Source organism: Zonotrichia leucophrys, chromosome 1 (genome assembly GCF_028769735.1).
Source record: "Zonotrichia leucophrys gambelii isolate GWCS_2022_RI chromosome 1, RI_Zleu_2.0, whole genome shotgun sequence".
Lineage (NCBI taxonomy): Eukaryota > Metazoa > Chordata > Aves > Passeriformes > Passerellidae > Zonotrichia > Zonotrichia leucophrys.
In genome coordinates, this window is record NC_088169.1 from 39901114 (window position 1) to 39913225 (window position 12112).

At 42.1% G+C, this 12112-nt stretch overlaps 1 protein-coding gene across 1 annotated transcript in view; it reads right to left on the reverse strand.

Annotated features, from left to right (window-relative positions):
* The window catches only part of PCCA (propionyl-CoA carboxylase subunit alpha), a 299270-nt gene extending 287982 nt beyond the window's left edge, over positions 1–11288 (reverse strand). Inside the window, exon 1 of the mRNA XM_064712168.1 lies at positions 11262–11288. Coding sequence (XP_064568238.1) covers positions 11262–11273 — 12 coding nt within the window. The 5' untranslated portion in view covers positions 11274–11288. The remainder of the gene's footprint in view (positions 1–11261) is intronic.
* Positions 11289–12112: the final 824 nt, after the last annotated feature.

The window sequence follows — 12112 nt, forward strand, 5'->3', positions numbered from 1 at the left end:
AAACTGGAGCTTGCCTGCATTGCTGCGCTGGTGAGGAAATATTTGGCTGCATTATTTCAGCAGTGCCATGGTGTATTTGTTACTTTGAGATGATGTAAGAGATCCTGCTATCCTAATAATGGGAAATAATAAATAATGAGAAATAATTTCCTGGGCTGTGCTAGCAAGTGCTTGAGAGGACAACAGCAGGACACATTTCTGCTCAAGTAACCTCCCATGAAACTGTCTTTAGCAGGATGCCTCTAATTCCTGAGCAGAGTAATGCTTCTGGCTTGACTTGTGACTTCTGTGTCAGCTCCCTGAGGGTACCTGCAACCCCAGCTCTCCCCAACATTCTTCCCAGTGACCTGCATGCACAGCAACTCCACCCAGGGCACAGGATTCCCTTTTGGCTCAGCCATGCCCCATCTCAGCCACATCTCTGCACTGTCTCTGGCCAGGGCTGGGCCCAGCACCATGGGGAGCTTTTCTTCTGGGTTCACTTCTGGGTTCCCAAAAGTATCAAGGGTTTTTGGCACCTGTGGGACAGCACCCATCAGGGGTCGTGGTCGGCTCTGGGCTTCATACAGCACCTCACCCCGCTCATGGGACAGCCCCACTCCTGCTGCACCCCACAGAACACCTGGTTTTGGCAATAACCCCGAATGAGGAGCAGGGATAGCAACCATCAGTCTCACCTGAACACAGCAAACCCAGAACAACTGTGGTTTCCCATGCAAACTGTATCTTCTAGTCAGAGGGTTGTAAAAAAAATGAAAACTTTTATTTTTCACTGTTGTTTTTATATTCACAGATGTGGCTACGTGGTTTCTGTGTGTCCAAATAGTTTTCTACCACAGAGAACTGAAGTTTACTTTGATGTCTGTTTTCTTTTCCACCTTTTTTTTTTGCTCTCTGCTCCAAACTTCAGCTACTGGTGTGATATGCACATTTCATTATACCTGAAGCCATGGTGCTCATAACCTGAGAATCAAACTCTCACAAGGGCCAAGATTTGCATCCCTCCTAGCTTCAGTTCCTAAATCCTAAATTTATATGGATTCTGATGGCTTGAGGGCTTCTATCTGAGAAATTGACAGATCAATTTGACACATTTTAAAGAATATTAAGTTCACAGTTTTCTCTATAGCTGAATGTTTTATTTCCTCAGCTGTTCTTATTTGCTTTACTTAAGAACTAGTATTGTGTCTCCAGTTTTGATTAAACATTGTTTGTAGTCCATTCTTCTAGCCTGCAGTGGAGAAGAAAATATGTTTTCAAAGACCAAATGTCAATAATAAGTTATTACAGCTGATGTAGCAAAGCTTCATGTTAGTAGTAGCCCACGTTATCACCATCTTTTATTCCATACAACTTCCTGATCTATTCCACTCAAAGATCTGCTTTCCTGCAGTCCCCTCAAAGGAAATTTTATGGGATTTTTGATCTAGACAGTATAGAAATCTTCAAGTCTCAAGACAGTGCAAGATATTTTTCTTTTTTCTCTCTACAAAAATTGCAAGCAGTTTTTTATCCTGTTCTATGGAATGAAGGGCTGGGAGTTAAAAGGGTAACATTTGATAGAATACTTCTTTATTGAAAAGTACCTATGAGTACCCCAAGGGATATTGGTTGAGATATGACTGACCCACCAATCCTTGAAAATTGTGCAGAAGAGGGAATTGTTGTTGAGAAAAGGCAGGTTGCCACAGCTCTCTCCTGGGTGGGGAATGGCTGTGTCTCCTGAGGGCCCCAGGTCCATGGGGCAGTGCTGTGTTACCTGCCCTGCCCCACTGAGCTCCCTGATTCAGCTGGAAAGTGAGGGAAGGGCCACATCTCTTGGTGACATCTCACAGGACTGGATCATGACTTATATGCTGCGATATGCTACTGTTTAGTAGACATCAATTTAGAAACATACTATGCAGTGTTTTCCATGGGTGTGTCTCAAGCCTGATTCCTTTACAAATGGCCTTTTCTTCTTGTAGGTCTCCCTGGAGATCAAATTTGGGCCACATCCTTCTGTTTACCCATGATAATTCCCATTAACTTCAGAGAGTGTGTCCCATATGAAAGAGTGGATTATTGCAGAAAATTACAGCTTGCTTTTTGTTTTTCCAGTACATTTATTTCTGTTGTTTCACAGATTTGTTTTGCAGTCTGCCTAAGTCCCTGAATTTATTTCAAAACTTAAGGGTGTAAGTTAATGCATCTACAACATTTCTTTTCAGAGTATTACAATTTTTAAAGGCATTATGGCAAGAAGATCCTTGTTCCATGAAATACACCTACAATGTGTTTTTCTTAGTTCTTTACACATCTGATGTCTTAATAGGTTTTGCAAACTCTGTCACAGTCAGTGACAAAGTAGATTCCTGCCAATTACAGAGCATTGGCTTGTCATTTTAATGTTTTTTCCTCCATTTCTTTTTTGGGACAGATATTCAGACGTACATAACCTTCCTGCAGCAGATTAATCAGTTCATTGCCATTTCAGCCATTTAGCATTTTTTCTCAGGCAGACATTCTTTGGGTTTTGTGACAAAATGTCATTACAGAAAGAGATAGGAAACTTGGCATATGTGGAAATATAGCTCAAAAGTAAACATTTGGTTGTCTTTCAGTACACACCTGGTTAAGGTATGAAGACCACAGCCACTGACTCTTTGGAGCTACAAGCTGTGGAGTTTGCAAACTTTCTGAGAATAATTTGGTTTAGGTGCACCCATTTATCAGAGATATGTATGAAATATTGGCATTCATCCAGATTACTTTAAGAAAAGAATGAATAAACCTCATCTCCATTTCCAGAATTATTACTTTGTGTTATGGTAGCATTCCCACCAAAAACTTCAGAGTGTACATGAAAAGGTTTTTTGAGAACTATGCTATCTATGTTTTACAGCTCCTCAGGTGTTACTGCACCTCAGGTTACTCAGGTTCTTATCTGAGCATGTTCTGTATTTAACACCACGTTAAACTAAAGACAGCAAGTTTGCTGAGTCTGGGACACTCTCAGTATGGAGACTAAATGCACTCTCTTGGCTCTGCTTCTCCAAAAATATATTTGCCTTTGCTTGTCAGGTGGGCTGTATAATAAGGCAAACTGGAATTATTTACTGTGCCATTGCACTGGGGATAAAAATGGCACAGAAATGTGATTTCAGTAAAAAATTATTCTTCATCCAGATCCCTGTGCAAGGTGGTCAGGGTGGCTGGAGGATGTCTTCTACAGGGCATGGCTATAGGCTGTCCTTTGCCTCAGAAGATCCAGCCTCAGCTCCTTAACCACAGGCTTGCAGGCACTGGGGAGTTACTGACTTCTACTCTGGCTTCCCAGGATTATTTATGTATTTGGCTAGGTGTCTTCTCTCTTCTGGCTGGCTGCCCTGCCCCCTAGGTTTTTATTTGATGTTTCTCCTTGCTGCCTTCCTCCTGGCCTCATAACTCCTGCATTCCTGTCTCTGCCTCAATCCAGGGCAGAGGATGTGGCCCCCACTCAGCCCCTCTTCATTTACAAGGCTCCCCAGGAAAGTCATGCTCTACCTCTCGACCCTTCAACAGCTCTCAGCCCACCTCACTTAAAACATCCCCTCTATCAGTCAGACTGTCTCTGAAAACAAATTCAAACCCCCAATCCAGGGCAAACCAGGCTGCTGAAGCCTAACAAGGGGTGAGGACTACAGCACAGCATTTCTCACCCAGCTGTGAAGAGCTCCCCAACCAATATTGGGCACCGGGTAGATTGTCTTTTGAATATAAATGTTTAATTTTAAATATCTCTCCCCATGTGACCAGGCACCTAATCTGCTTGTGAAACCTCCTCAGGAAGCAATAAGGTGCCTTTCTGGATCACACCAGGGTTGTCAGATCAGAACCATGCTACATTCAGAAACACAGCAGTCAGCTCACCCCGCTCCCACTGCCAAAGCTGCGGTCCAAAACCCATTGCCAGCTGGAGTGTGGTGCCATAAAACACTTGGCACGAGTGCTGCATGATCCTTGAAGACACTGGTTCTTGGCAGGAAAGAAGCTCTTGCCTCCTTAGAAATTGCCCCAAGGGATAGATTTTCTTTATTCACCTCTTCTTTTTTTTTTTTTTTTTTTTGGTTCTCCTCACTGCATCTTTCAGTAGATTTTGTAGGTGGAATCTAAGGGTTTCAACACTTTTAAGGTAGCATGAAGATGTTGATAAAAAAATAGTTGCCCTCTCTAACCATAATATAGTCCAAGCTCCATTATGTTTCATTTATTACTTTGTAAATAATCTCATTAAATTAACTTGTCTTCAAAACCTGCTAAATATAATGGTGTGTCTTTTTTCTACAGAGGCTATACTGCTTTTGCTTCACATAAGCAATTCCACCTTTTCTTTGCCTTTTTGTAATTGTTGAGAAGGAGGAAAAGTGAGTAAGAAATAAAACATACAGTCAAATAGGAAATGAAATTCCATTCAGTTGGAAGCATAATTGAGGAAGAGCCCCTTTCTCAGTCCTTACTCACAGTAATGTGAATGTCTGGGAAAATACACCCAAATACTGCGATGTTCCCTGCTCTGCAGTTGTTCTCCTAATAGATGTGGAAAACATGTTTGATGGTTCTTGGAAGATCCGGATGATCAGATTAGAAAACACAAAAAGCTGCAGTTAAGTAATATCTTAGCACTGCAGCTGTGGAGTGGACTTGAAAAGCTATACTGGCTTCTTCTTGTTCAAAACAGGGCATTCTAGCAAGAAGAAGACCAAAAAGCTATTTTTATACTCAGAGTTGGTTAAAGCAAGTTTCCTAGGCCGGTGTGCCTATAAATGATCTGAGATAAGTTTGTTCAGTAACATCAGCTTCCATAGTGTGTTTGGAAAAAGTAAATAGCTTTTCCCTTAGCTTTAAAATAGAAGTTCAGGCTATTTTTTTTAGAGGGAAAGGAACCTATCTCTCATAGAACTACCCATGACAAATGCCAGGTGATGTCTGTCATGCCAACAAATACTCTTCACCCTTCCTGATTTTTGGTCTGCTTCTGGCTCCTGCTGCTCTTGCTGCTCTCCATCAGAGAGAGTCTCCATCAGAGTCTCCCTTTTTCAGGCAGACTGGGAGTCAGGATTTAGTCTTGTTTAGGGGTGAGGAAAACGTGGAGCAATTTTAATTTCAGATTCATCCCAAAACCAAAACCATCCCAAAAGTTTAGTTTAGATTTAGGGTTTACACACAGCCCTGCTGAGCATTTATTAGTCCTGACCGTGACTTTCTTAGAAAATAAGGATTAGAGAGAGAAAATGGAGCTTAATTACACTTTAAAACAGCAACATTGCAGCCCAACTCCACAGCTGGAGTGCAATAGGGAAAATTAATTAATTCCTCACAACTGGCCTGACATTGCTGAGTCCTGAAGCCCCTAAAAGGAGAAGAATGCAGAGTAGCCATCCTTATGAGTTGAAAGAGATGGCAAAGTCCCTCTTAGCTTGTCTTGGTCTGTGTAACTGGTGCAGAGTTTCAGATTAACAGAACTAATCTGTAGAGACAATGTTAACTGGATATACATACCTAGCAGCCACTGTTATAAGGTAGCGTCATTATTGGTTTGTTAAGTCTTAGTTGGGTTTTTTCCCCCCCGAACCATAATTCATTTAATTTGCTGTATATGGAACAGTCTTTTTATTGTCCTGAAATTATTTATGCTACTGTGAAAAGTAATAGATTTTTTGTCTGAATTCAGTCTCTATATGGCTGAAAACATACCTGAAAAATGCCAGGGTTGCAGTGGCATTGCACTGTTTATTCAATGTTGTGCACATCTTGCCTACCAAGATCAGAGGAGTCTCATGTGAATTTTTGGTGATGTGGTAACGTCTTTTCTCTCTAGTTTATGTTTCAGCAAAGAATTAAACAGGATATGAATTTACAGGCAGCTCAGAAAAGAGATTGAAATGCTGGAACAAGTTTGTAACTGTCCTTGATACAAGATGGATATAGATCATGTAAAGCTCACTACAATAATTCTTGAGGTTGGCTGACTCTTGAATGCTTAATCTTTTGACCTTTATGATGTATTAATGTTTTCAACATATTTATCTAAACTTTTATGGAGAAGGGATCTCAAATTATGTGTGGAGGGGGAAAAAAGGAAAGGAAAGAAATCTGGAACCAATAAACTTGTGGAGCTTGTAAATTCTTTCTTTCCAAGTTATTCATTCTAAAGAGGGTACAGGCTCTGCCTCTTAGAAACAAAAATGCAGACAGAGGAATGGGACACTTAATGAGCATAATATATCTGGAGGCTTCAGACTGAGGACAACCTATGTTGAAGTATCTGTCTTTCCAGTCAAATCTCTTAAACTTCTTTCCCAAAATTAAAGGTTCCTACTACAATACAGTCAAAATTGGTGGAAAATTAATCAAAACCTGACTGGAGGACACTGGTCTTCAGTGCAGATTTTGTCCACATTAACTTTGCTGTGACTCTCATAGTTTTGGAGGTTTAGTCTATGTGGAAACCAATTTTTTTCTGTTTTCTTTTTTTTTTTTTTTAACCATCACCACTTCAAAAGTGGATGAAAGAACACTGTGAAAAAAAGACTTTGGAAAATCATTTAGGGGCAAAAGCCACAGAGAGGAAATTCAAAGCCACAGAAATTTTTTTTAGGAAAACTGATCACGTGAAAACAGGAAAGGAGATGATTAAATTGAAAATATTTGGCAACCTTAAGTATAATAGACACCAGTAATCATTTGCTGATGTGTTTACTGTATAAGCTGCACATGAACAGGCTAAGTATATACAATATGTCAGATTTCAGGTGTGAGCCAGGTTATGTGTTCATTGCCTTATGATTCCCAGAAATGTGTGTTTTCTCAACAATGTTCCCAAAAGCATGTGGAATATGGAGACTGTAATATTGATACTACAGGCCTTAAAACCTAAATATTCCATCAATAAAGCAGGAAAGCTGCTCTCCTGTTCATCATTTCATGTCCTATGGGAAGTGTCATACAGCCATGAGGCCCCAGACTTCATATTGTGGTCTCTCATTCAACCTCAAAGCAGCAGACTGAGAAGATAGCACTGCAATAAATCAGGGGGATTGTATTATTTGTCACTTCTATCAAAGGTTGACAATTGTTCTGCATAAATTGGGCATCTGGATTATCTGCAGTGCTTACCCCTTAAAGCACAGCAAGAAAGGCAATCTGTGCCCCTGAGTGCTGCTTTTACTCTCTGCTCATACTCCTGAGTGTAGCTACAGCTGGTTCTGTAGCAGGGTAGCATTTCATTCATTTGAAAATAAATTTCTATAAATTAAAATGGATTTTGTTGGCCTTAAAGACAGCCAAATTTAAGATAACAGGAAGGAAATACTGAAAATCCTTACAAATGTTGGGAGGAAAAAAATGTTCAAACATATTCCCAAGGAAATTATACCTTTGAGGTTAACTGTAGCATTGAAAGCAGAAGATTTAACCCAAATCCATGGGTCCAGTGCCTTCACAGGGATAATCTGCTGATGTCAGAGGAGAAAGACTCTATTAATTCATTAGAGGGGATCTCCATCTTCTAAGTAACTGATCACTTCCTGAGAGATGACTGAGTGCCTCTCCAGCATAGATGGTTTTGGGTTTCCAGAGGGAAGCCCCACATCAGCATAACAGGCTGATGGCACTACCTGCTTGGGAACTCTGACTCTGTTCCTAAAGCCTCCCAATTTTTCCATCAACTGTCACAGCAATTTATGTGGGGTCAGAACACTGAAATGTTGAGAGGGGAGTAGTGCTCATTATATCCTGCTAGTCAGTGGACACCCAAACCAGGTCATTCAAGAAGTCCCTGGGAAGTGGACCGGGAACATACCGAGCTCTGGCTACCAGCAGGACACAGCCAGACACTGCCTCCATCTTCTTGTCAAGAAAAAGTTTAATGCTTTTCCAATTACAATTTCAGGTAAAATTTAATCAAGGACAAAAGGATCTAGTCACAGTGTCACTGGAAACACAGATGTTTAGGTCCCTTTTAAGCCCCATGACCAGGTGATACCATCTGTGATGGGAACAGACAGGTTCCCCTTGCATCAAGAGCTCTTTAGAGTCCCCTACAATTTGAGTCGTAAGCCTGAGTCTCTGTATCTTTGCAGAAAAGAAAAGAAAGATCACAGGGATGTTGAACTGCAAAGAGAGCACCAAGCTGTTTTGTGTGGAAGGGCCAAACCCCTGCCTGGCACTGGGACAGGGGTGTGCTTCAGATCTCACCGGCCTGTGCTTGGCACAGTGCTGAAGGGCACTAAGCACAGAGGGCTGGGACTTGGTAACCCCCATGCTCCTCCTCCCCAGGGCAGCACTTCATTTCAGCCCACAGGGAAAGCACTTTTGGATCATGCAAGCCAATTTACTAATGAGAACATTCTGGCCCTAATGAGGAATGGGCAGTCACGCTAATGCAGGAGGATATACTGAATATCATCACATGCTGTCAAATCCATTGTCATAAACTTCCAACTGCAGTTATCTGTTCCTGTCAGACCAAACCAGCCTCAACTCACAGACCAACCCACTGACTGCAGACACAGTGTTGTGTCTGTAAGTGTTTGGTTGATTTTCCCTGAAACCAGCTTCCACATCCCCTTGTATGTCCTCAAAAACCAACTCATTCTAGCTGTTGGTTATGAGGTGGAGTATGAGCATAAAGTGCTTTCAATATCCATCACCAGCTTTCCACATGGAACTTTAATTCTCAAATTGTATGTCAGCAGTTGCAGTCAATAATGACTACAGAATTTTCTATTATATTAACTGTAGCAAACTGAAATATAGTACCTCTGAAAATACAGAAAATATCCTGAGTGTTATTGAAATAAAGTATTTGCATGTTATTAAAATAAAGTATTTGCGAATGGAGCCCAGCAATTCTCCTCTAATTACTCTAAATTTCAGTATATAGAGACTATGTCAAGTGACTAGCCCATTTATTTGCATCCTGAAAAGCTCATGTTCTAGGCATGTGTTTATATGATAACAGCTTCAAGCATATGCTTTTTACTTTTCCCAAAAAGACAGATGATTTTTTTTTCTAGAGGCTCCTGATAGGTTTTCTGCTCATATGCTGCAGCTGGTACATATTTTTTCTTATTTATAGTTTTATGGGAATGTACTGTTCTTGGAAGATGTCAGATTGACAGTCCTGCATGATACTCCAACCTGCTCTGCTATTTTCCTTAATCCTGACCCGATGAAATCGCTTCCTGGGGAGAGAAAGATGGTCACTCTTCATCCCCTGCTGGTACCTGGCTTCTTCACTGAAGACTGCTCACAAAACTAGCAAGCAAGACCACTTCTCAGGGTATGCAGTGTGCTTTCTTCTACATGGAAGGACTGGTTGAAGAATTTTTTGTTTGCTAATCTGTTAATTCTATAGATGCAGAAGTCTAAAATTCAGTTTTCTTTAGCACACTAAGAATTAGGATATGTCTCAAAGAATAATTTTGCACAGAGTTTTAAAAAGTTTAGTATTTTATATAGATTTTTAAAGTAGAGTAGCAATGTTCTTGTTTTATAGAAATATTTCCATTTCACTAACACCTATCCTGAAAAGAAAAAAAAGTTGATTGTCTACTTATTTATTAAACTTCAAGTCCCTTCCACAATGATCACAATCAAACATTCAATCATGCTAGATTTAAAACCATCAGGGGTCTTTTTTTTTTGTAGAAGGAAAACTGCCTCACTGACATGTGTAAAACCAAACCACAGCTTGGGGCTAGAATTTGATGGGGTGAGTCTTCATAAAATCCAACTGTAAGAAGAGGCAGAAATACCTTCTGGAAATAAATAGTAATTGAGTGTTCTGTTCTTTACTAGATTTTTAAAACTCAGTCCCTGAGACAGTGTGGCCCTTGCCTTGGCAGCAGTTCAAATCAGCTGAAATAAACCTGGAGGTTTCATTTTGTCTGGCTTGCCCAAGAGACAACTCTGATCCGTATGGAAACTGAATATAAAGCATGTAGGCATGCAGTGACAAAAGGTGCCTACAGGCAGCAAAGGGCAAGAAACCAGGATGGGTCAGCTGAGTAAACATCAAAGACTCTCAAATAACCAACAGAAAACTAAATATTCTCAAGCAAATGGGATATGCCCATAACACCATTGAGATTTCATAAAAAACATTCTTTGAAAACAGTTCTGCTGGGGTGTTTCTATTTGTCTTTCCCATTCGAGAATATTGAATTAAAATGGTCTGTTTGCTCTTAAAGTTCGTAAGTTCTTGCTACTCAATCCCCACTGCAGCCTCTTGACACCTCAATTATCTCTTCAGCAACTCCTGGTAGTACTACAGATGATGGCATTGCCCATCTGGATATTTCTGATACACCCCACCATGATACTTGCTTAGCAAAATACATGCAGAGGATAAAAGGTATTTATCTATAAAAGGACTGTGCAAGGTCGAGGAATTATTTAAAATCCACTTAAACCCCATAAAGGTAAGAAGTCATGCATTTAGGGATTATTATTTGAGAGTATTAAAGGAACATATTTTAAAGACAAAAATCCCTTTGTGATTTCTTATTGCTTCATCTCCTGCAGAAATTAAGATGAAGGATTAACATACCCATTAATTTCAGTGCTCAGGCCCCTAACTTGGGCTAACCTGAGAACTTCTGCTGTTACATTCTCTGACATAGTTTCTGCTTTCTTTGATAATAGCAGAACTGGTATGAGCTGTGTGTGATGTAATTATTGTTTATTAAAACCCAGCCATTGGCTGGGGCAGTTTTGTATATCAGCGTCATTCTGGCTTAGGTGGAGATGTCTCTAGTGTGCTGCACGTGGGAGCTGATCATTTAGGCTGCATGAGGAACCTCCCCAACAGCTGAGGTACTCTCTGAATATCTGGCATGAGCGGTGGGATGACTGAGTGCTGCTGGAGGCTCAGTCTCCTTTCACAGCTGTAGCAGGAGGGAGTTGCCAAAAGCTCATGTGATTTCAGGCTAAGGTATAGCAACTTTCTGGAAGCACAGTGGGGCAATAAAAGATGTGCTAAATATACAAGTCCATGGAAGGCAAATAAAACATATGAGATTTCTTTTGGCTGGTGGTGGTGGTTCGTTGGTTTTGCTTGGGAAGCAAGAATCTGACCCTGGTTCTTGCTGGTTTTTTGCACCTCCATGTGTGAATTCTGCTTGTTATTCTCTTTTCTGGAAAAAAAACATAGCCACTGTACAGACAAAGGAAATGGGAGGGGGGGGTTTTCTCGTGTAACTGTTGCAGTACTAGGTTACCATTTCATTTTACATTACCTTTTGTGTCATGGAGCATCTTTTTCCCATCTCACTCGTGTCTCCAAGCAGGTGTGGGTTTCCATGGGTGTTTGAGAGCCAGCAAGGCAGGGGCCTGAGATGCCACAGCATCTGCTGAGCTGGCAGTGGAGGAGCCCACACGCTGTGTGCGATGAGCCCACGTGGGTACCCTTAGAAAGCATTGAAAGTGTAAGATAAAGGTCATTAACGTGAAAGGGATCGTGAATGTGGATGTACCCCACCAAAATAAGAACTAGTGTAGCAAAGACTGCTGCTTCCCTTCTCCCGCTGCTTCAGAGGCATGCTATCGATGCTCTAGTTCCCGATGGTCTAGTTTCTGGTACCGGGCTCCAGGCACCGCCACGGCCTCTCAGCCTGAGCTGCCCGGCAGTGGGGCTGAGCCCCGACAGCCGCCACCACATCCACAGCGCTTCTCGGCGCCGTGTGTGCAAACCCCACACAGTCACACGCAGACACACAGACACACCCTCCCCACACAGACACAGACACACACACACATCCCGAGGCAGGGGACACCTCGCCGGCCCCGCAGAGCCCTCCCCGGACCTCCCGATGTTTCTTGCCCGCTGCTTCTCTCGAAGGCGCGTATGGGACCCCGCCCGGCGGTGCGGGCAGAACCAGGCGCTCCCAGGAGCTCCCAGCACCGGGGACACTGTCAGAAACCGGGAGGGAGCCGCAGCCCTGTTTCTTCACGTCCCTCCTGCTGCAAGAGCTGGAGGGGGCGAGGGGCCGGGATTCCCTGTGGAAGGTTGCTCGGAGGCTCGGGAGCCTGGCAGGAGCATTGCACAAAGTGATGGTGGCACAGTGTGTGCCTGTACCTCCCGAGGGCT